This window comes from Giraffa tippelskirchi, chromosome 2 (genome assembly GCF_054371585.1).
Source record: "Giraffa tippelskirchi isolate mGirTip1 chromosome 2, T2T-mGirTip1v1.2.pri, whole genome shotgun sequence".
Classification (NCBI taxonomy): domain Eukaryota; kingdom Metazoa; phylum Chordata; class Mammalia; order Artiodactyla; family Giraffidae; genus Giraffa; species Giraffa tippelskirchi.
The window spans coordinates 222,324,623-222,346,730 of record NC_137276.1 but is presented as its reverse complement, the minus strand read 5'-3'; the positions used below and the strand labels follow the sequence as shown (position 1 = coordinate 222,346,730).

General features: G+C 38.3%; 2 protein-coding genes across 24 annotated transcripts in view; one reads left to right on the top strand and one right to left on the bottom strand.

Annotated features, from left to right (window-relative positions):
• Nucleotides 1-349: 349 nt before the first annotated feature.
• CCT8 (chaperonin containing TCP1 subunit 8) lies at nt 350-14,080 on the top strand. 5 transcript variants are annotated; one of them, XR_014077624.1, is made up of 16 exons: nt 350-463; nt 2,829-2,919; nt 3,610-3,689; nt 5,256-5,405; nt 5,873-6,053; nt 6,166-6,227; nt 7,136-7,273; nt 8,167-8,345; nt 9,057-9,123; nt 9,200-9,287; nt 9,379-9,494; nt 10,042-10,113; nt 10,191-10,433; nt 10,619-10,771; nt 13,436-13,540; nt 13,851-14,080. XR_014077624.1 is itself a non-coding variant. In XM_081572806.1 (16 exons), exons 1-15 carry the CDS (start codon nt 404-406, stop codon nt 13,526-13,528), a joined length of 1,662 nt encoding a protein of 553 aa, XP_081428932.1. In that variant the 5' UTR covers nt 350-403; the 3' UTR covers nt 13,529-13,540; nt 13,851-14,080. The 5 variants fall into 5 exon arrangements, 3 of the variants coding, with proteins under 3 accessions (XP_081428932.1, XP_081428933.1, XP_081428934.1); XM_081572806.1 differs by having other exon boundaries at nt 10,191-10,355; nt 10,652-10,771; XR_014077623.1 differs by lacking the exon at nt 13,436-13,540.
• A 1,211-nt stretch (nt 14,081-15,291) lies between these two features.
• Nucleotides 15,292-22,108, bottom strand: part of USP16 (ubiquitin specific peptidase 16) — a 30,366-nt gene continuing 23,549 nt past the window's right edge. For all 19 annotated transcript variants that reach the window (XM_081572790.1, XM_081572803.1, XM_081572786.1 and 16 more), the window contains 5 exons: nt 20,222-20,885; nt 19,048-19,142; nt 16,205-16,291; nt 15,612-15,768; nt 15,292-15,500 (listed from right to left, as the gene is read on the bottom strand). In XM_081572790.1, the coding sequence (XP_081428916.1) occupies nt 15,376-15,500; nt 15,612-15,768; nt 16,205-16,291; nt 19,048-19,142; nt 20,222-20,885 (1,128 nt within the window). In that variant the 3' untranslated portion in view covers nt 15,292-15,375. The remainder of the gene's footprint in view (nt 15,501-15,611; nt 15,769-16,204; nt 16,292-19,047; nt 19,143-20,221; nt 20,886-22,108) is intronic.

Sequence of the window (22,108 nt, the reverse complement as noted above, 5' to 3'; positions counted from 1 at the left end):
GAAGCTACTCTTGGAAGGCGTGGTAAAACTCAAGGACAAAACTGACAAAACTCACAAGTCCCCAGCACACAGCCTGGGAGTCTAAGCGAAGGGAATAACAGGGAGCGAGCCACATCCGCCTGGCAGCCTACACGTGCGTCGGCCGGAAGACAGAAAGCCCAGCCCGATCGAGCCGCTCCATCGATCGACCACATCGAGAATCGTCAATTCAGTTCTGGCGGCGCGAACTGCTCCTTCTCGCGAGGCTTCACAGATTAGGCCGCCGGGGGAAGGGGCGGGCCGACTGAAGAGAGAGGAGGAGCGTGAGGCTGCCGCACGCTACGTTCCCAGGAGGCTGTGCGCGTCGCTCGCTTCCTCCGGGATCTTCTGAGAGGGCGCGTGAACGGGTCCTTGCAGACTGGTCATGGCGCTTCACGTCCCCAAGGCCCCGGGCTTTGCCCAGATGCTCAAGGAGGGAGCGAAGGTAAGAAAATGGGGAAGGGGGAATGAGGTGGGAGAGCCGCGGCGGTCGCAGCCAAGAAGAGAGGCCTACGAACGGGCTCGGCGTGCCCGCCTGACCTAGCGGTCGTAGGAAAGAAGATTCCAGAAAGGGAGGTGTTCTCGGGAGGGCTCCGGCGGCGGACGGCCGCGGGCATTTCGGTTTTTTTTTTACGGGCCCAGGAGGGGCAAGCGGCCAGAAACGGCGAATGGGCGACGAGGTCGCAGGCAGCGCGTTCTGTACTTGGTAGCCGCAGTGGGGTGTGAAGGCAGCTCTTTGCGTTTTTCCTCCAGTAAAACGGGAGTGAGGAGGCTCTCCTTTGGTGGGGGGCGAATTAGGTGAAATCACGTAGGTGAAGTTGCCTTCAGTACTGCGAAACGGCTCCAGGAGCGGGTGGTCCGGGTAGGAGAGGGACGAGGCAACGCTTGCAAATGAGAAATGGCGGGCTCCCCATTTAGTTCGCAGAAATAGTGCATTATAATAGGATAAACCTTAGTTACAATCCCAGTGGGTTCTGGTCTGAACTTAGCCAGTTTGAGGTAAAACTTAACCCTCTGGGTTAGGGTTAGGTTTAGGGTCCTCATCTTTCAATTGGGGAGATTGGACGGAAAGAGTTGTAACCCACAGAGTAAGTGATACTCTGACCTAAGTAAAGCTTTTGATGGCGAGATCTTGAAAGTAATTTCAACAGCATTTTTTTTGTTAATGTCTTAGACACACTACTGTCAAATGTGTCTCTTACGTTCAGAGAGTTGTGTTCCCTTATTATCTCCCAGGCTTTCTTTGCTTAAAGGAATGTCGATAGCGTGGTTCCATTTGTGGTAATAGTTTGAGGGAGCTAGATTTCTTGTTGGCAAGGATGCACTTTGGGGATAACGTGACTCTAATACGTAAGGAGGTTTACTGTAAGTATTGGTGAAAGAGCTTTGCTGAAAATGACATGAATTCACTTTTTTAAAAGTCTGGGAAGTGTCCATATTTTTTTATTCTTCTGAGGCAGAAATAATAAGTGACCAAATAAGCAAAAAGGACAATTTCAAATAATGATAAAAGAAATTGAAAGTGCGCCTCTAAAAAAAATTAAAAAGGAAAGTTTGGGGTAGATAGAACATTTAAATAAGATGTTAAGGAAAGAACACTTAGCTCTGTCCTTAGTGGCCAAGATGAAAGGCAGAAATGTTTCAGGCTAAGGGACCAGTAAGGGACCAAATTCACTGAGGATGAAGTGAGTTTGACCTGTTAAAAAGGCAAGAAAAGAGATGAGACTGAAGCTTAGCAAGGGAAGGCAAGCATAGTAAGAGATGAAATTAGAAGAGTTGTTGGCAAGGATTAGCGTGTATAGGACCTTGTAGCCCTCACAGAGGATGTATATTTTATACTAAGAGTGAGGGGAAGTCGTTGAATGGTTTGGTGGGATCTGATTTATGATCAGAGATGACTTCTCAGAGAATGGGAGTGGGGGGAAAAAATAACAGTATAAGGCAGTTTTGTCTGTCTGCTATGATGCAAATGTTCTGTATCAGCACTGTCCAGTGTGGTATCCATTCCTCACATGTAGCTACTGGGCAGTTGAACTGTGTCTAATGCAATTGTGGGACTGAGTTTTTAATTGATTACTAACTACTTGGGGCAAGAGCCTACTCTGTCAGGCAAAGCAGCTTTAAAAAAATGTTCACATGAACAGTAGGCTCTTGAAATTTATCTGAGACTCACAAGTAAATCCCAGGTCTAAAAGAAGTTCATTGTAAAACTTGAAAACTTGAGTACTGTGAGCAGTTCAGTTTTCAGTGTATACACGTTGGATTTAATGTGTACAAAGGAGCAGTTGGTTTCAGTTCAAATGAGAATTCAAAATGTATATGATTTAGTTCTAAAAATGTATAAGGCAAATATATTAATTCCCTTTGAACATGGACCTGTTGACTCTACAATACTCAGGTTTTATCACAAACATTTCATACCTCATTTCAGCTTTTAGAAAGTATTGGTAGACTGTGAAAAGGTATTTTTATCTGCAGTGGTTCATATGCTTTCTCTAATTAGTCTTAGCACTCTTCTCTGCGCTTTTCACTACACTTTTAAAAAACTATAGGCTTTATGTTTTGATGTATAAGTAGGTACCCGTGGTCCCTAAAAATGTCATGCTTTAGTGGACAAATCTATGGATCATAGATTACGATGGTATCTGTGGTATCATAGGAACACCAAACACCATGCTTTACATACCATAAATCTTGCTTAATAATATCAACAGTCTTTTGAGACAGGTACTATTATATTACTTCCATTTTGCAGATGAAGAAATTATTGAGATTCACTGTCCTGCCTAATCAGAAGTTTTCTTTTACAGCATTTTTCAGGATTAGAAGAGGCTGTGTACAGGAACATACAGGCTTGCAAGGAGCTGGCCCAAACAACTCGTACAGCATATGGACCAAATGGTGATTTCTAAATTTGTGTTTTAAAAGATACAGTACTGTAATAGAATTTTGTGTAATAGTTCTTTGAAACTTGTTTGAGGATATTACATGTAAATTGAGAGTTTGGGCCATAATACAGTATGGCGTTGAAAATTATTTCATAGTTCAATAACACCTGTACAGTTTTTCTAATCTTTAACCAGCAGTTCAGATCTTTTTAGAAAAGTTGGAATCAAAATGTTAATTTTTGTCCTGTTGAGAGGATAGAAAAGTTACGGTGCTTTCACCTTTGAAGTAGTACCTAGTGTTCATTGTTACAGCTGTGGAACAGTTCTCTTATGTAAAGTGACATAATTTAAGGGAGAAAAATTGTCTCTTGCTTCCCAGCATCAACTGAATTAATTGATACAAATTTATGGAATAAGCAAAACAAATATACTTTCAAGTTAATTATTTTAGTCTTTGTACATGTCAATATAACTTAAATTGATTGAACAAAAATATGATGAAATTGGCAGGAAAGAAATAATACAGGTGTGCAGGCAGGGGAAGCCATTGGGCTGTGGCTTTAAGACTAGGTAGTATGTTTTGAGTTCTTACAAAGTTATTTCAAGAAATGGATAGCAAATTTGTGTTTCTTGACTGGATTTTCTTTGGTGTCTGGAGAAGGGTTTGAGTGATGATGTATTTCTTTTTGTAATTATTTTTGAGGAATGAACAAAATGGTTATCAACCATCTGGAGAAGTTGTTTGTGACAAATGATGCAGCGACTATTTTAAGAGAGCTAGAAGTAAGTTATTTCTGTTAAAAACCCAAGAAATGTTTTGGTGATGTCAAAAATTCAGTGTATTCTAACATTGAATAACCTTTATTTCATTCAGATTGGATAATAAGGGTTTTTTTTTAATTCCCAACTTGAAAATTCATTATAGAGATATTCCTAACTATAGAGAATCCTCTTTATGTTTAACATCTTTGCTCCTGTTAAAATCTCCTGTTATTTGTGGAGAGATTGGTTGTGATAAAATATACATATATATTTGCCGATAATATCAAATTGAATGTTGTCTTCTTTAGAGCGTGACACTAAAGTGAGTTATTCCATAATGTAGAAACAGCTGATATTTTAAGATGGGTTTGTTTTAATTGTGTTTGTGAAATTAAATCAGTTGGTGGAATTGTGCTTTGTTCACCTACAGTTTTGATGGTATAGAGCCTGTAGAATAGATAACTGCTAGCGGGTTTATGAGGACAGTCTGGTGCCTGATCACACATGGAGAACCACTCCTTAGTCAGCTGCTAATTGAATGATATGTTCAGTCTTGGAATTTTTCTTAAAGCACCAGGATTAATTCTTTAGTCAGAACTCCATAGATAAGTTAACATTTCTCCAGGTTCTTAAATAATGATATGAGAGAGTCATTTGCTCAGTTGTATCCGACTCTTTGTGACCCCATGGACTATAGCCCACCAGGCTCCTCTGTCCATAGGATTCTTCAGGCAGGAATACTGGAGTGGGTTGCCGTACCCTTACCCAAGGGATCTTCCCAACCCAGGGATTGAACCTGGGTCTCCCACATGGCAGGCAGATTCTTTACCATCTGAGCCACAAAGGAAGCCCAAATAATGATATAGTGTTAAAGTAATAATATTGAACAAAACAGATCCACTAGATATTTGTGGAGGGACTTATCATTATGAAGGTTATCATTGTACTCTGTGATGTTCTCAGGAGTTAGTTAAGTATGATGGGGATATTGTCTTCATAATAAACCAGTGTCAGCTATTTAGTTTTCTCAATGCTGTCAGTTGTCATTCTGCTTATTTCTTTAAAAAGCATCTTAAATTCTAGGGAAGGACCACTTAAAATTTTTATACACTTTAAGAAATGTTTTATATTTCTCTTTTTTTAGACCATAATTGATAACCCCTTTCAATGAGGATATACATAAATATTGAGACTTATCACCAAGCTAAATGACATCTACTTTAGCATTTCTGAAGCCTTTTTTTAAAAGTGCCTTAGGTTGGAATTACTTTGTTTTTTAACTTAGTGAACCTGTAATAGTGTTAGGAAACTTATGTATACAGTGTACATACTGAGTGACTGACCATTGAAAGAAAGTGCCGTGTGAAGTTACTGTCATTTATGGTGGTGTATTCATGCTGACGGGTGTAAGGCGACCTGGATTGTCTTCTTGTGACCACACTATAGGTGGGATGAGAAGAGTTACCTGACCCATAGGAGATTGGAGTCTGTTAATTTAAGAAGAAGAAATGGAAAGAAAAATTTTCATATTGCTTTAAGGGTCAAATGTTTTTAACTTACTACTTAAATTCGAACTCGTTCTACCAGGTACAGCATCCTGCTGCAAAAATGATTGTGATGGCCTCTCACATGCAAGAGCAAGAGGTTGGAGATGGCACAAACTTTGTTCTGGTTTTCGCTGGAGCTCTTCTGGAATTAGCTGAAGAGCTTCTCAGACTTGGCCTGTCAGTTTCAGAGGTGAGTGTCCATTTTATAACATACCCCTGTTTCAAATTTGCTTATGTATGTATATCTACTGTTTCAAACTTAAGTCAGTATTATAGTAATAGCTAATACTGAGCACTTTTCTCTGTGTCAGGCTTTGCAGTACATGTGCTTCCCATGCAATGTCTCATTCTGTCCTTACAAGAACCCTGTGAGTGGGGCCTGTTAAAAGTAATCCCATTTTGTTTCAGATAAGGAAAGTGAGCCTTAAGTTAGAAGAACCTTGCTCAAGTAGCTAGTAATGGCAGTTGGGGTTCAAATGTGGGCTGTCACCAAAGCCTGCACTCTTAAATAGTAGTCTTTGCCGTGAATGTTACTCTGGAAATGTGCGTTGTCTTTTTTATTGAAAATACCATATTCTTTGGGTTACCAAATGAGCTACTTTAAGACACGTCAAAATTATGTCCTTTGAGGAAGTATTTTTGCTGTTTACATTTAAGGTTATAGAAGGTTATGAGATAGCCTGCAGAAAAGCTCATGAGATTCTTCCTGACTTGGTATGTTGTTCTGCAAAAAATCTACGGGATGTTGATGAAGTGTCATCTCTACTTCATACCTCCGTAATGAGTAAGCAATATGGTAATGAAGTATTCCTGGCCAAGCTTATAGCTCAGGCATGTGGTGAGTATATATCAGTAAATGAAAAAATCCAAAATTAAAATGTCTTCATGTGGCTAAGATACTTTCTCTGTTTTCCCAATATATCTTTTGATATGTCTTGTTTTCTTAACAGTATCCATTTTTCCTGACTCTGGCCATTTCAATGTTGATAACATCAGAGTTTGTAAGATTCTGGTAAGTTTAGAAATGCATTAATGTTATCCAGATAGGTTTTTTTTTTTTTCTTTGCCAAAAAAATCTATTAATCTAAATTTTACCTTGTAAGTTTTAGACACTTCGGACTTCCTGCCTTCATTGTAAGATTTTGATCTTGCTAGATTGTAATAGTACTCTTAGGTCTTAAGTACTCTTAACGTATTCTTAAGTCATCATTTTGCATAACAGTTGAAAGGTGTAGTGCATAAACAAAATACTAATTATTGGCATTCTTCATATATGCTGACTTATAAACATGAGCTTAGAAGGCAATTTTGAAGATGGTTCAAGTTTTTCTGTTGCTCTATAATAAAATTCATACTTTTAATGTTAATATCTAAAGGGATATATTTGATAAAGATTGTGATTGATACAGTAAAACCTATAACTATTGATTTTACACATTGACATGTGATTGTTAATGTAGTCAAGTTTAACTTACGTAAGTACGTGCATTAGCTGTGTGTGTGTGTTAATACACATGCTGTGTATTCTGACTATCCATACTCTGCCTCTCCTTCCCTACTACCTGGTGTGCGTGTGAAATCAGAAACTTGGCTTTGATCCCTGTTCTGTCCCTGTCACTGACAGTCCGGCCTGGTACATTGGTGCTGCGGGAATGAATGGCTTAGAAGCAGTTGTTCTTTGATTTTTCCCCAAGTACACTGCAGGATCCCAGTCCATAACTGTGGTTCATTGCCACAGTGATTCCTGCAATGAACAGACTGGTGTGCTTTAATGTCCACCACTGTATCATCCCCAAGAGTCACTGCCTTGCTGTAGTACATTATTTAGTAATGAATATTTTTGGTACATGCAGAACCAGTCAATTAGCCCTGATGTTATTTTTATGAAATCACTGATGATTTTTGTACCCAATTCCTCAGGGCTCTGGTGTGCATTCCTCTTCAGTGTTGCATGGCATGGTTTTTAAGAAGGAAACTGAAGGCGATGTAACATCTGTCAAAGATGCAAAAATAGCGGTGTACTCTTGTCCTTTTGACGGCATGATAACAGAAACTAAGGTATGTAGATTTCAGAATCTTGAAGGTGAAAATTTGGGCTTCCTTTTCAGATAGTTTTAATGATTCTAACATTTTGAGGTGGAGTTTGCTCTTAATCCAGTGAATATGGCATAATTACTGAAACCTGTAGGCTCGTGTCTATTGTGTAGTTAGATTTATATTTGAATATCTAATTCACATACTAAATAAGCAGTGAAACTCGAGATGGTGACACAATATTGTTTACAGTCTAAACAAACAGCTCTTGACTTCTAGTAAAACTTAACACATTCAGCAGGTTAAATGTTTAATGAAAAAATGAGTATTTGTGTGCTGTTCATTGCAATTTTTAAAATAATGTTGAAATTCTGTAGCATCCTGAAGCAAAAATAGGCTAACATAACTTGAAGTTAGTAACAGTTATAATTTGAAGTTTGTATTTGAAAATACATACTAAGAAGTCTGAAGTTTGTAAGTCACTGTTGATTTCATCCCTGAATTCTTGAAATCTTGAGTGGTTGGTGGCTTTTAAAATTATACAGGGTTGGGGTGGGATGGGCCTGGTCATTTAGTCCACACTTTAGGAAAAGTTTGAGAACCACAGTGTTGTTTTGGTACACTAGTTGACGTCAGAAGACAGACATCGGGACACCTGCCTGACATCTCATAGTATAGAGTTTCTCTAATTTTTCCACGAAAAGTGCCTGTCAAAGAGCAAATATGTTAGTGCTGAGTGTGGCAGAGGGGGAGGTTGTTGGTCTAGGAGCAAGCTGCATTTCTGTTAGTTTCATACAGATTTTGTATTCTGTTTCATAATATGTGCATGTTTAAATTGTTTCTTTAATGTTATTTTGTGACTTTGAACACCAAAGTGATGAAATGGTTTTAAAGAAAATCTTTGCTTCTTTTCCTAGGGAACGGTGTTGATAAAGAGTGCTGAAGAATTGATGAATTTTAGTAAGGGAGAAGAAAATCTCATGGATGCGCAAGTCAAAGCGATTGCTGATACTGGTGCAAATGTCGTAGTAACGGGTGGCAGAGTGGCAGACATGGCTCTTCACTATGCAAACAAATACAATATCATGTTGGTGAGGTAAGAGAGGACTGCATTCTGTTACTCTGGATTGTAAATGACTGGGTGGTGAAACAATGAACAAATAAATTCAGCACACCATAAAGACTGTTAAGAGTGTAAAAAGGGGGAAGTATGAGGTATTAGACAGTGTAGCAAGTGGACTTCATTTTGTCTAGGGTAACAGGAAACATCTCTGAGAAAACCTGCCTTTAGACTGAGAGCTGAAGGACCAGTTAACAGATGTTAATTAAAGAGGGAGAGGGAAGAGTGTTCCAGGCAAGAGGAAGAGCTTAGGAGACCAGACACAAATCTGATACACACTGTTAGCTAGAGTGTGGGGTTAGGAACATAACTTTATTTATGGATTACACTGGACAGCTTAACTGTTCCCACCTTTCTTAATGTGCAGAGGAAATCACTGTTCTCTTTCTCACAGAACATTCAGTTGCCCAAAGTAAAGCAAAAGTTTTCTATGTGCCAGGGCTTCCTTTGTGTTTTACAACTACAAACCCTTGACATCCTAAGGAGACTTGAAAACTTTCTCAATTCTAGACTAATTCCATAAACATAAGTGGCTAGATTCCACAGTGCAGTCCAGACCTATTCTGAGCTTGAACCTTCAGGGAAGAAAGGAGGTGACTTGAGGCCCTATGAACAGCTTCCTGTTTAATCTCTTGTGTTTTACTGTGGTATCTTGTTCTGTTAAGGTGTTTGTTTTGTTTTTTAAAGGCTGAACTCAAAATGGGATCTCAGAAGATTATGCAAAACAGTTGGTGCTACAGCTCTTCCTAGATTGGTATGTATTTTGGGCACTATTAAAAGATAGTTGAACCCATTCAAATTATTTTATTACAAAAATCATTTTCTCCCAGAATCCTCCTGTCCTTGAAGAAATGGGACATTGTGACAGTGTTTACCTTTCAGAGGTTGGAGATACACAAGTGGTTGTGTTTAAGCATGGTGAGTATTCATGGTAAAATGTACATATGTGATGTGTAGGGAGTTCATTTTCTTTTACTAATCTCCTAATATATATTTAATTTATTGACAGAAAAGGAAGATGGTGCCATTTCTACCATAGTGCTTCGAGGCTCTACAGACAACCTGATGGATGATATAGAGAGGGCAGTAGATGATGGTGTTAATACTTTCAAAGTTCTCACAAGGGTCAGTATTAGCATTCATCGTAACTTAGTAATTTTAAGTCCTCAAAAACACAGTTGGCAGACTCCTAAACATCCTGAGAACTTCAAAATGAAAAACATGAGTGGCTTGTGTAAAGCACAGCACCTTTTTCCGTAAGACTCCATTTAAGTGTGTGTTGCTGATGACTTTTCTAAAATGAACTATGAAAAGGAACAGCAAATCAAGGCTTCCTTTTTTAACTGTCTTAAGAGTTTATGGTGGTTTTTCTTCTATTGCACTTCAGTTTCGTATTCAGTAAATTCTTAGTGCTGCATCTGTGAAAATGTAGATAATTGCACAGTGTTGTTCCCCTTCTTCACTTTGATTCTTCTTTTTCATATACGAGACCCTACGGTGAGGTAAGATAGCTTGTCCAAATCCATTTTTTAATTGGAATTTGAATTTTATAAAATTTGTAATTGAATCAGATTTAAACCTCTAAGTTTGGTGGAGTATTGGAATCTGAAAAGATTTAGAAAACTGGAAATTGCTTTTGGTGACTTTTTTTTTTTTAAACAATATGTTATAGGATAAACGTCTTGTACCTGGAGGCGGAGCAACAGAAATTGAATTAGCCAAACAGATCACATCATATGGAGAGGTACATGGCTTTCTGTGTATAAACTGACTTTCTTGTTGTTTGAATAAAATTGAGTAACGAGCACACTTTTGTTTTAGACGTGTCCTGGACTTGAACAGTATGCCATTAAGAAATTTGCGGAGGCATTTGAAGCTATTCCCCGGGCACTGGCAGAAAACTCTGGAGTTAAGGCCAATGAAGTAATCTCTAAACTCTATGCGGTACATCAAGAAGGAAATAAAAACGTTGGATTAGATATTGAGGTATTTGGGAGAAAAAAGTGAACTTTATTTTGTGAATGTACAATGTAAAAATAGACATTAAAAGGAAAATCAGAAAATGTTCTGATTTGTGAGCACAGGATTTTCTTAACAGCTTTTTCGTAGTTTGTCTGATACAGAATTTAGTTATCCTTCTGCTTTATAGTGTATATAGGGTAGTACTTTTGCCTAGCTACTTATTCTAGTTTTATTTAAGTAGCCATGTTTCTATTACTGAGTATAAATATTTTCACATAAACTTTTAGAATGAAAGCATAAAAACAGTTCTGTGTTGACAGGCTGAAGTTCCTGCTGTAAAGGACATGTTGGAAGCTGGTGTTCTAGATACTTACCTGGGAAAATACTGGGCTATAAAACTGGCTACTAATGCTGCCGTCACTGTTCTCAGAGTGGATCAGGTGAGTGAGAAATGAAATATTGATTTTTAAAACTTAATTTTTATGTAGTTCAAAGTATATTTTCATGGGACTAAAACACAGTTCTCTTTCTATTCAAAAAAAGTTTTGTTTTCTATTATAGTTTTACATTGTATTGAAAGTATTGATTAAGCTAACTTAAAATTATTTTTCCAATGAAAGACTCCTTTGCCACTTGGGAACTGAATTGGGTAAAATAAATCTCATTTAGATTCATAGTTTTCAAGACTTTTTATCTTAAAACCCTTTTAAGAGATGAAGTTCCATATGGAAGGGTCATAAAACTCTGAAATAGACATTGCAGACTATAGTATTCTCTCCTTTGTTTGCAGTTTTGCTTTCTGTGGTTTCATTTTACCCACAAGTCATCTGTTACGCCAGGCTACTGTATGGAAAATTCTAGAAAAATGTTAATTCATATATTTCAAATTGCACGCCGTTATGAGTAGCGTGATGAAATCTCATGCTGTCTTGCTCCAGGACATGAACTGTCCCTTCATCCAGCATATCCATGCTGTGTACACTGTCTCTTAGCCATTTCAATGATCAGATCAACATATTTTACTTCTGGTCCCAAAGTTGGAGAAGGAAATGGCAACCCACTCCAATATTCTTGCCTGGAGAATCCCATGGACAGAAGAGCCTGGTGGACTACAGTCAATGGGGTCGTGAAGAGTCAGACATGACTGAAGTGACTTAGCACATGACTTAGCACACAGTCCTAAAGTACAGGAGTAGTGATGCTGCCAACTTGAGTACACTCTTATTGTACGTGATTGATAGACTTGTATGGGTGAGAAAAAGCAGAGTGTTGTTATATATATAGGGTTCTTAACTATGCTGTTTCAGGCAGGTTCTTGGAAGCCATCTGAGGGGAAACATCTGGACCACTATGTGTAGCACCATCAAGGCAATGTGGAGATGACAGGGCCTGGTGGTTAAGAGCGTCCTCCTGTGACAGATGTTATCTTGGGGGGTTTTAAGGTCCTCAGGTGTTAAAATTATCATAGTATTTCTGCTAATATTTTTGAGGAATTAGGCAAAGAGGAAAAGTGGTGAAGACTATTTTGAATTCAGAGATAAATGAGAAATCACAATTTTTCAAAAAGGTGTTTTCTAGTAAACTTAATGAAATCTATTTTCTTAACAATTCTAGGAGTGATTATTAACCAATGAATAATTTTAAAATATTGAGTAGAAAATTTTAATTGCTAGAGGCATAGTGTAAATCCATTAAATGAAAATCATGCCAAATTAATCTTAGGAAAAGCAAATTTTAGGTAGTAATGGAGAGCAAATAGAGTTTTATATAGAAATGGAAAGGAGATTGGACTTACTCTAAGGAAGGACCAGTTGGTTGTAATTATAGCAAAACAGATTTCACTTTGGTAAAGAACTCTCCTAGGTGAGATGACCAGAAATAGAACTGGATATCCATGGACTGGATTTACTAATCGTGCATTTTTATGTCAGTCCATCATATAGTTTTTAGTAAAAAATGCTTTTGGAGTTTGTAAGCAAAGGTAATGGGGGCCCCAAGAAATAGTAGAAGGGGACAGGAAAAGCTAAATAGACTGAAGCATGAGATAAGCAGAAATTCTCACAGTGAAAGTTTCTAAGGAATATTTTGCATGTCAGTTAGCCAAGCAAGACAGTAGTGTTAATAACACAAGTGCCTTTCTCACACAGGTACTTCTGATTTTGGGGTTTAACCTAGGAAGGCTATGTTATATACCCTAAGGGAGGATGTTCATTGTTTTTGCCATTAGCACTCTGTACATACCTATCTGAGGAACCCATCCAACTGTAACGAGCTTGTACTCTTCAGTATAGTTGTACCTAATTTTGCATAGTATAGATTTTAGAAAAGTAGTTGAAAAGTTTTAAGCGTTGGACAGTGTAGTAGGGCCGGATTAGTGTTTGTTCAGGTGTTTATTTCACTAGTTCTCAAATTGTCCCCTAATCCATAGCATCCTCATCACCTAACAACTTGTTAAAAATACAAATTCCCTGATCCACTGAATCAGAAACTCTGGAAAGAGGCCCATCAGTCTGTTTTCTTACTTGAAGTATACTTAGGTTCTAAATTATACTTACTGCTTTTAATTCAATCTGAATTTATCCCCAGTTGGTAAAATGTTATTGCAGGAATTTCAAGTTCTTATGAAAGCAGCTTCAAAGGAGTGGGGACTCTATTGAAGGTGGCAGTGAAGATATTTTATGACTTGTGTTGCATGAGACTCAAGCCAAATTTCTTGATGTTTTATATATATATATGTGTGTGTATATATATATATATGTATATATATATATATATATATATCAGGGTTTAAGAGTTCTACTCTGTGGAAAGCCAACTAGCTTTAACTTCTCCCAAATTCATTTGAGCCCAAAGCTGCAGCCACCACCTTTTTCTGCCCAAAGATAAATCCTTTAAAAATGCTAGATGGTTATACTTGTAAAATGGTGGGTTAGTGCATTCTAGATAAATGAGGCTTCTGGCATGTAAGTTTCCAGGCAACTAGGTGCTAAGACTTTTGTTTTATGAACACAATTCTTGTACTTGAAGGGCTCTGATTTACAGGTACTAGGAAATATCATTGTTGAACTTTAATATATATATTTTTTACCTATCCACCACTTTAGATTATAATGGCAAAACTGGCAGGTGGACCTAAAGCTCCTAAACCGCAAGGAAATTGGGATAAAGATGGTTGGCAAGACGAATCTCATATATAAATAGCAAATCAGGTGCCAAACTGATTGATGACAGTGATGCATGCAGATGTTTCTCACATTCCGCACATTGGGTTGTTGAAAAGCATGTCTTAGAAGGCCTCCTGCTAATGAATGTGAATTTTGTTGCTGTTAATGTCCACAAAAACGGAAAGCTCACCTGCTGGATGATAACCAGCATTACGCTAGTGTTCCGTATGCGATGTAATAAGATTGCTCATTGGCGATGATTGCTTAATAACAAAGCAGGCTCAGAAAAATATTCTTCCTCTTCATTCTAAAGCTTGAGTTTGTTAAGTGTACTCCTGTGAATTTTGTTTTGCAGATCATCATGGCAAAACCAGCGGGTGGGCCCAAGCCTCCAAGTGGGAAGAAAGACTGGGATGATGACCAAAATGACTGAATGGCTTCATTTTTACTGTTGGTGAAGGTTGTATTTGTAGTAGTACTATAGGAATTGCCTGATGTTTTCATATTCTCCTTAAATTAAGAAGTGTTTTGTGTTTGTATCTTGTATCCTTGAATGGATGATACAATAAACACATTACTATCGAAGCCTCTTTGTCTGAGGACCACTGTTCTTGGATCTGGATGATCTGTTTTGTCTCAACCTTGTTAATGAAAAACTGGCACTTAAGGGAAGTCACCCAAGTTATTAGGGGGTCTGTTTGCAGTATAAATCTGGCCTGCTGTTTGTACATAAGTTTTATTGGAACACAGCTGTGATCAAGTATTTACATACTGTCTGGCTACTTTCTACAAGAGAAAGGCAGAGATAGAGAGTTATGACAGAGACGAAGTGGCTTACAAGGCCTCTGAGACATTTACTAATTATAGGAAGTGCTCTATAGGAAGTCTGTCAATCCCTGGACTAGATTTTTAGTATTTGTTCACAGCTCTGAAAATCCCTAAGACAGGTGACTTGTTTTAGTAGCACTGAATGATGTGTTGAATGGATGACTTAAAATACATATATTTTATCAGCAGAGAACAAAAGATACTTATGATGCAACTGAAAATATGCCTCTTGACATATAAATTAAGCAAGTCAATTTTTATACCATAGAGGTTTGAAAACAAAGAACACTGTAAAAAGTAAACATTTTACAGAACATGTGCTACTATGTGTTGGTTATATGAGGTCACTGAATAACACTTTTAAATTTTATGTTGTTTTTGGCATTTCAAAGGAATTTAGATGCAGTATGGCTGACTGGGCCTTATATAAACTCATCAAAAGAAATTCTAATAGAGAACAAGAAATTCTAATAGAGAACCTTACAGGAAGTTTAGGACAGTTTTGGTATTCTTAAGGCTCTTAGGGTTGTATGTGCCTTGGAAACACTGGCTTGAGTTCAACCAACACCCCAGTGTATGCACACTGCTTGGCATCAGAAGAACTACATGTATGTTACTGCCAAATCAAATACCCTATGGTTATAAAATTAATACTTTTGTTTTAACTAACACACTTGAAGTTTTGTTAGCCAATCTGAAACTTTTTTTAATGTTTTCTAGTAGTGTATGTCAGTACAACTTGCTGATAAAATCTTCTAAGTAATAAAGCAAATTTTGGGGGTAATTAATTTTATTGATGTGTTGCAAACCACCACCCAGACATATTATTGAGCACTTAAGTAATTCAGAATCCTTTCCAGAAATTGGAAGCAGGGATAAAAACCACTGTAAATTTTTAGGTATTTTCCCTTCAGTATTTCAGTAAACATGATTTCTTCTGGCATGTATTTAATTTTAAGTGAACATGATTTACAGTTAGTCTTTACTTTTTTATTATTATTATAGCCATTATAAAAGCCATAAACGTTTCCAGAGAAAGCACTTTGAAATTGTTACAGTATTCTCTCATAAAATAGGAGGTAAGCCTGTGAATTTAGTACTTTAGTTATAGGCACAGCTTGCACATGAGTGTCGCTGATGTGAAACCACTGCCCTTTGGTTGATTCCATTTCAAAATCTGTCAAAAAGGAAATGTAAAATTAAATGTAAATGGAAAAATTCAAGTTCAGTCTTTTTTGGTTTTGCCATAAATATCTGCTGAATACTAGAATTCTGTAAAACCTTTTACCTTGTGGAATATCACCGTGGAGAACAAGGTTAGAGAGATGAGTGTTTGCAGTTCTTGTCTTGGCGTAGGCAGTATAATGCCCTGACCTCATGGTACCACTGTGTTCAACGACTCCATATAAGGAATACAGTACCCGTGTATGTTCTTCAGCAACATTCTTTAAAGGTGAACAGAATTCAAAAGTTATTTCTAGGCAAGATAACTGTAAACTATGCCAAAGGTCTCTAACCTTTGAGAATGCAGAAATCATGAGTCTGAACTGGAATGTTCTCGTTTTCTCAGCCTACTGAGTGGTATCACACTTAAGTTTTTATTAGAAAGCTGCCACTGCCCTTCCCCTGCTGGAAAAACCATAAACTACAGGCCACCTGCTATAATCAGTTTCCTAGCCAAATGGGGGTTTAAAAATATACTGAAGTAACAACCTAATGTTGAAGATGATTGCTCACAGATCTTGAAATTACAAAGATCAAAGACCCAATGTATTCAGCAGCTCTTAATCAAGTTCATACTTACGTGAGTTGCTGTTGGAGTATTTGGTAATAGGCTGATTCCCTCTAAAAGATTTTCCCAAAAAGACAAGTTTCACCTACCTTACACTTAAGGGTACAAAAAGGAGCCAAATCTAAGATTTCTGGAAATTTTATGTGTTTGTTAACTTTGCGTAGGTTAAAACCAGCCTGAAAAAGAAGGATAGTAGATTTAAGTTCTTTTCCTGGAAAAACTACATGGTAAGAAAACTGTCAACCCACTACAATGCCCAGAAGAACAATAACATCCAGCCCTAGTTCAGTTGTCTCAGAAGACTCTAGTTCCCTCCCTGCTAACTTCCAGTTGATTGACTGGTTTTTGCCAAGTGTACCCCCTACACACAGCCCCCACACACAGTCCAGATTGAGAAAGCTGTTCCTGTAAGAACATTCTCAATGTTTCTGCTTTAACCATCCAGAAAAGCCAAATTAGATGAGATTCTGAGTGCTTAAAACTCAGCAATAGCAGAATTCTGTGAAGCACACTCGCAGCCTCACTCTGACCAAGCCTGACAAACTGTTCATAAAGATGCATCCAGATAAGTCAGGCTCCCACCAAGCACAGGAGAGAAAATGCTCTGAAAATACTCTGGGAATCTAGAACTGAATTTACAACTAGTACTGCTCATGGTAAAAGTCTTTCAGAAAAGATGGAGTCACCAAAAAGATACTAAGATACTACACACACACCGCTAAATTTCCCAAGTGTGAGAGATAACTAGTAAAGTAGTCTTTTTTCGTTAAACCTGAAATTAAGCTTAAATGTTAAAGTAAGATGCTAATATAATAAAGGACACAAACGGTATGGACCTAACAGAAGCAGAAGATACTAGGAAGAGGTGGCAAAAATACACAAAAGAACGATAACAAAAAATATCTTTAATGACCCAGATAACCATGATGGTGTGATTACCCACCTAGAGCGAGACATCCTGGAATGCAAAGTCAAGTGGGTCTTAGGAAGCATCACTAGGAACAAACCTAGTGGAGGTGATGGAATTTCAGTTGAACTATTTCAAATCCTAAAAGATGATGCTGTGAAAGTGCTGCACTCAATATGCCAGCAAATTTGGAAAAGTCAACAGTGGCCACAGGACTGGAAAAGGTCGGTTTTCATTCCAATCCCAAAGGCAATGCCAAACAATGCTCAAACTACCGCACAATTGTACTCATCTCACACACTAGCAAAGTAATGCTCAAAATTATCCAAGCAAGCCTTCAACAGTACATGAACCAAGAACTTCCAGATGTTCAAACTGGATTTAGAAAAAACCCGAGGAGAGGAACCCGAGAGGAACCCAAGATCAAATTGCCAACATCCGTTGGATCACAGAAAAAGCAAGGGAATTCCAGAAAAACATGTATTTCTGCTTTACTGACTATATCAAAGCCTTTGTGTGGATGACAACAATCTGTGGAAAATTCTTCAAGAGCTGGGGAATACCAGACCACCTTACCTCTCTCCTGAGAAATCTGTATGCAGGTCAAGAAGCAACTGGACATGGAACAATGGGCTGGTTCAAAACTGGGAAAAGGAGTACATCAAGACTGTATACTGTCACCCTGCTTATTTAACTTATATATGCAGAGTATGTCATGCAAAATGCCGGGCTGGATGAAACACAAGCTGGAATCAAGACTGCCAGGAGAAAATATCAATAACCTCAGATATGCAGATGACACCACCCTATGGCAGAAAGTGAGGAAGAACTAAAGAGCCTCTTGATGAAAGAGAGAGGAGAGTGAAAAAGTTGGCTTAAAGCTCAACATTCAGAAAACTAAGATCATGGCATCCGGTCCCATCACTTCATGGCAAATAGATGGGGAAACAGTGGCTGACTTTATTTTTCTGGGCTCCAAAATCACTGCAAATGGTGACTGCAGCCATGAAATTAAAAGACAGTTGCTCCTTGGAAGAAAAGCTATGACCAACTTGTGTATTAAAAAGCAGAGACATTAATTTGCCAACAAAGATCCATGTAGTCAAAGCTATGGTTTTTCCAGTAGTCATGTATGGATGTGAGAGTTGGACTGTGAAGAAAGCTGAGTGCTGAAGAATTGGTGCTTTTGAACTGTAGTATTGGAGAAGACTCTTGAGAGTCCCTTGGACTGCAAGGAGAGCCAACCAGTCCATCCTAAAGGAGATCAGTCCTGAATATTCATTGGAAGGACTGATGCTGAAGCTGAAGCTCCAACACTTGGTCCACCTGATGCAAAGAACTAACTCAATGGAAAAGACCCTGATGCTGGGAAAGACTGAAAGTGGGAGGAAAAGGGGACGACAGAGGATGAGATGGTTGGATGGCGTCACTGACTAGATGGACATGAGTTTGAGTAGGCTCTGGGAGTTGGTGATGGACAGGGAAGCCTGGCATGCTGCAGTCCACGGGGTCACAAAGAGTCGGACACAACTGAGCAACTGAACTGAACTGATACCTAAAAAGAGCAACATGTAGTAAAACTGAGGAGGGATTGTGCCTTAACTTCTCTTCCAACTTGACATTATCTTCATCAAACCCTTTTGTGTTACCCATATGTATACTGTTTTGGCTTCCCAGCTGGCTTAGTGGTAAACAATCCACCTGCTACTGTAGGAGACTCAGTTTCAATCTCTGGGATGGGAAGATCCCCCAAAGGAGGAAATGGCAACCCATTCCAGTATTCTTGCCAAAATAAGCCCATGGACAGAGGACCCTGGTGGGCTACAATCTATGGGGTCACAAAAAGTTAGACAAGACTGAGCAGTTGCGCACGCACACATAAGTGGTGTTTTATTCCAACTTCTTTGAAGTCAGAACTAAGAAATAACAGAAAACAAAAAACCACACACACACTTTTGAGACAATAACAAATAAAGCAGGTGTTACATATCTGAAACAAATTTTTGGTAAGAAAATAAGAGGTACCTGCTGAAATCTCTTGAAATGAAGAGTGAGAACTGGAGGAGCAAGAGAAATTAGCATCTGCTTCTTAGCATTGGTGTAAACATGCTTCCTTTCGCCTACAGAAAGAACCAAATGTTAGCAGTGTGAGCATCATTTTAGACCTCTTCAGCATTCACACCTGCTATAAAATCATTTCAAAACATCTAAGTCAAAGATTAGTGAGCTTTCTGGCAAGAACCAAATAATAAATATTTTAGGTTTTTGGACCAAGAGGCAAAAATCAAGGATATTTTATATGTATTAATACATGAGAGAAAATTTCCACAAATTTTTACTGATAGAATTCAAACTATTATAAAATAATTGAGTACAACTGCAGTCTACTGAAACGAATAGAATTATTTTTGGCAAGGTAATTAACTGTGGTTCAAAGTTAACGTTTTTTACCATAAAATCATTTTCAAATGTTCATCTATAAAAAATATTTTTAGCTCAGAGATCAGAAAAAAACAAGAGGCGGGCCAAGTTTAGAATACGAACCACAGTCCACTGACACCAGCACTAACGCAAACAGAAATGCTATAAATAACACAATTTACTGTTTGTAAATAAATAAAACAATAAAAATAACAGAGAGAAAAAGACTTGTCAAGTGTTTCAACAATTCAAGTGAGAATCCTTAGGAATCTATGGTCCCTCCCTATCCTGCTTACCCAATCTATAAAAATAAAAAGGTGGGGGCTAGGAGTCGGAGAGGAATTATTAATATCTTTCTGTCTGTATCTGAAGAAGACTCTAAGAAAGCACTGGCTCCCAGGACCTTGCACTGGGATGTCACCATACACTGAAGAGTTCAAGTGTGCTTTTCTGGGTGCAGGGGGGACGAGGGCCATCACAAGTGAGAGGAAACTGAGGACACAAAGAAACAGCCCCTATCCGTAAGAAGCCTGTGGTGACGACACCTCAGTGGGTCGACTTCTCACAGGGAGTGCTAGCAGAGAGCGAGCTGCCCCACTTAACTGCTGGGAGGCCGAGGAAGTCTGCCTACCCACCCTTCTATTAACATGTTTACACAGAAAAGGACTTGGTGACTCCATCCTAATCCTGACACAATTAAAACAGTAACCTTCTACTGATGCAGTGCAAACTGTTCCCCTGAACATTAACTTTACTTTCTGCGATAGCATCTAAATACCTTTCATATTTGCCTTTGGTCCACTGTATTGTCTCCGCGTACACACTTCACAAAGCAGTTTATTAGCATCTCGAAGTTTCTCGTTTCGAGTGAACTGATACAAACAATGTTGGACTGAACACTCATCGGTGTTGAAAGCCTCCCTATTTGCAAGTGTACAGAAAGCAGTCTCTGGATCTTCGTTTACAACCTCATATACCTTCGTCCCCGAAGTAGGATCATCATTCAGAATCTCTATATCTATTTCATCAGGTTGCAGAGCAGCATTCAAGTTAAGGTTCTCAAAACCACTGGAAATGTCCACTTCTCCATTGCTCCCTTCCTTCAGGTAGGCACCGTTTAAATTCCTAGGACATTCAATGGCAGATGATGCCAAAACCTCCAGATCATTATCCACACTGACATTTTTCACATCTGCTTCCTCTGTGGATTTTTGATTGTCAGTTATACTTTCTATCATTTTTTCATGGCCATTGAAATCTTTCTGATTAACACAATATTCTTTCTGGGCAACTTCCTCTTGTGAGATATGGTTGGATTTAATATCTGCTTCTCCCTGAAGTGACATTTCAACTTCACATTCGTTATCTTCAGGATGGTCAATGGCATAGACATCATTTAAATGAAGAACTTTCCCTTGAATTTTCTGTTGTCTTCGTTGGTTCTATGTAAAAAGTACAAAACATTAAAAAGGGGGGGGGGGGGAGAAAAACCACACATGTACCACATCAGGTTTTCTTATTATCAATCAAAAATAAATAATAAGGAAGAGTTCACTCCCAGAAAAGTTCCTTTACTGTCAGAGATTAAATAACTTTAAAGAAAAGTTCTTTGAAAGGAGGGGTAAACTATCACCAATATTCAAAAAACTGTCACACAAGGGCAAATAAAAATGGGCAAGATTTAGAGCAGTCTAGATCTATAGACAGAGCAGCAAGGCTCTCATCTAGACAGATCTAGACAGGCTCTGATCTAGACAGAACAGCCTAGATCTAGACAGCAGTTAGGCTGCTGAACCCAAGCAGCCATCTTTGAAGGCAGGAGGTGAGTGACGACACATACATCAGGAAGGGATATATCCATGTGAGTTATAATTATGTGATCAAGGCTTCACTTAAGAGACAAAAAAACAAACCGAAAACTCAAGCACAAGCAGAGGGATGGAGGATAAAATTCCAGGAAACAAACAGCCCCAAATTAGGGAAGAAGCAAGGAAGCCACATATACAGAGGACACTTAAATCACTACCCACTTAAAACCACCTTCTTTGCTATTTGCTGCCTATGTCCCAGCACGGGGGTGTGGGGTTGGCACGGGGAGAGTTTCACTGAGATTCCTGTTACTGGAATGGCTGAAGACTCAAAGGGTTAGCATTTGAGCTGTCACTAAAAGGACAGTCCCATGAGGCTAATTTGTAATACTAGAAAGCTGAAGGGCCACATACAGGGCCCTGGACGCAAACATTTTCTGAGACACTTCACTTAAAATTAGTTACACATGAAAGAAAAATGAAGAAAGGAGATAAGTGAATACTTCAAAGGAATGGAAACATAAATGGCCCTTAAACATAAAAACATGCTTAACTTCACTTTCATATGTTGCTGGTGGGAACATAAATTGGTACAGCTTTTGTGGAGAGCAATTATTTTATCAAAACTACAAATACAATCCCTCTTCTCAAAATATACCCTACAGATGACATATGTATAGGGTTATTCACAGCAGCACTGGCCATTATTAGCAAAAGAATATCGGTGTTTGTACATCTAAATCAATAAAGAAATGGTTAGGTGAACTACAGTACATCTTTTAAAGTATATTTTGTAGAAGACTGAGTGCCGAAGAACTGATGCTTTTGAACTGTGGTGTTGGAGAAGACTCTTGAGA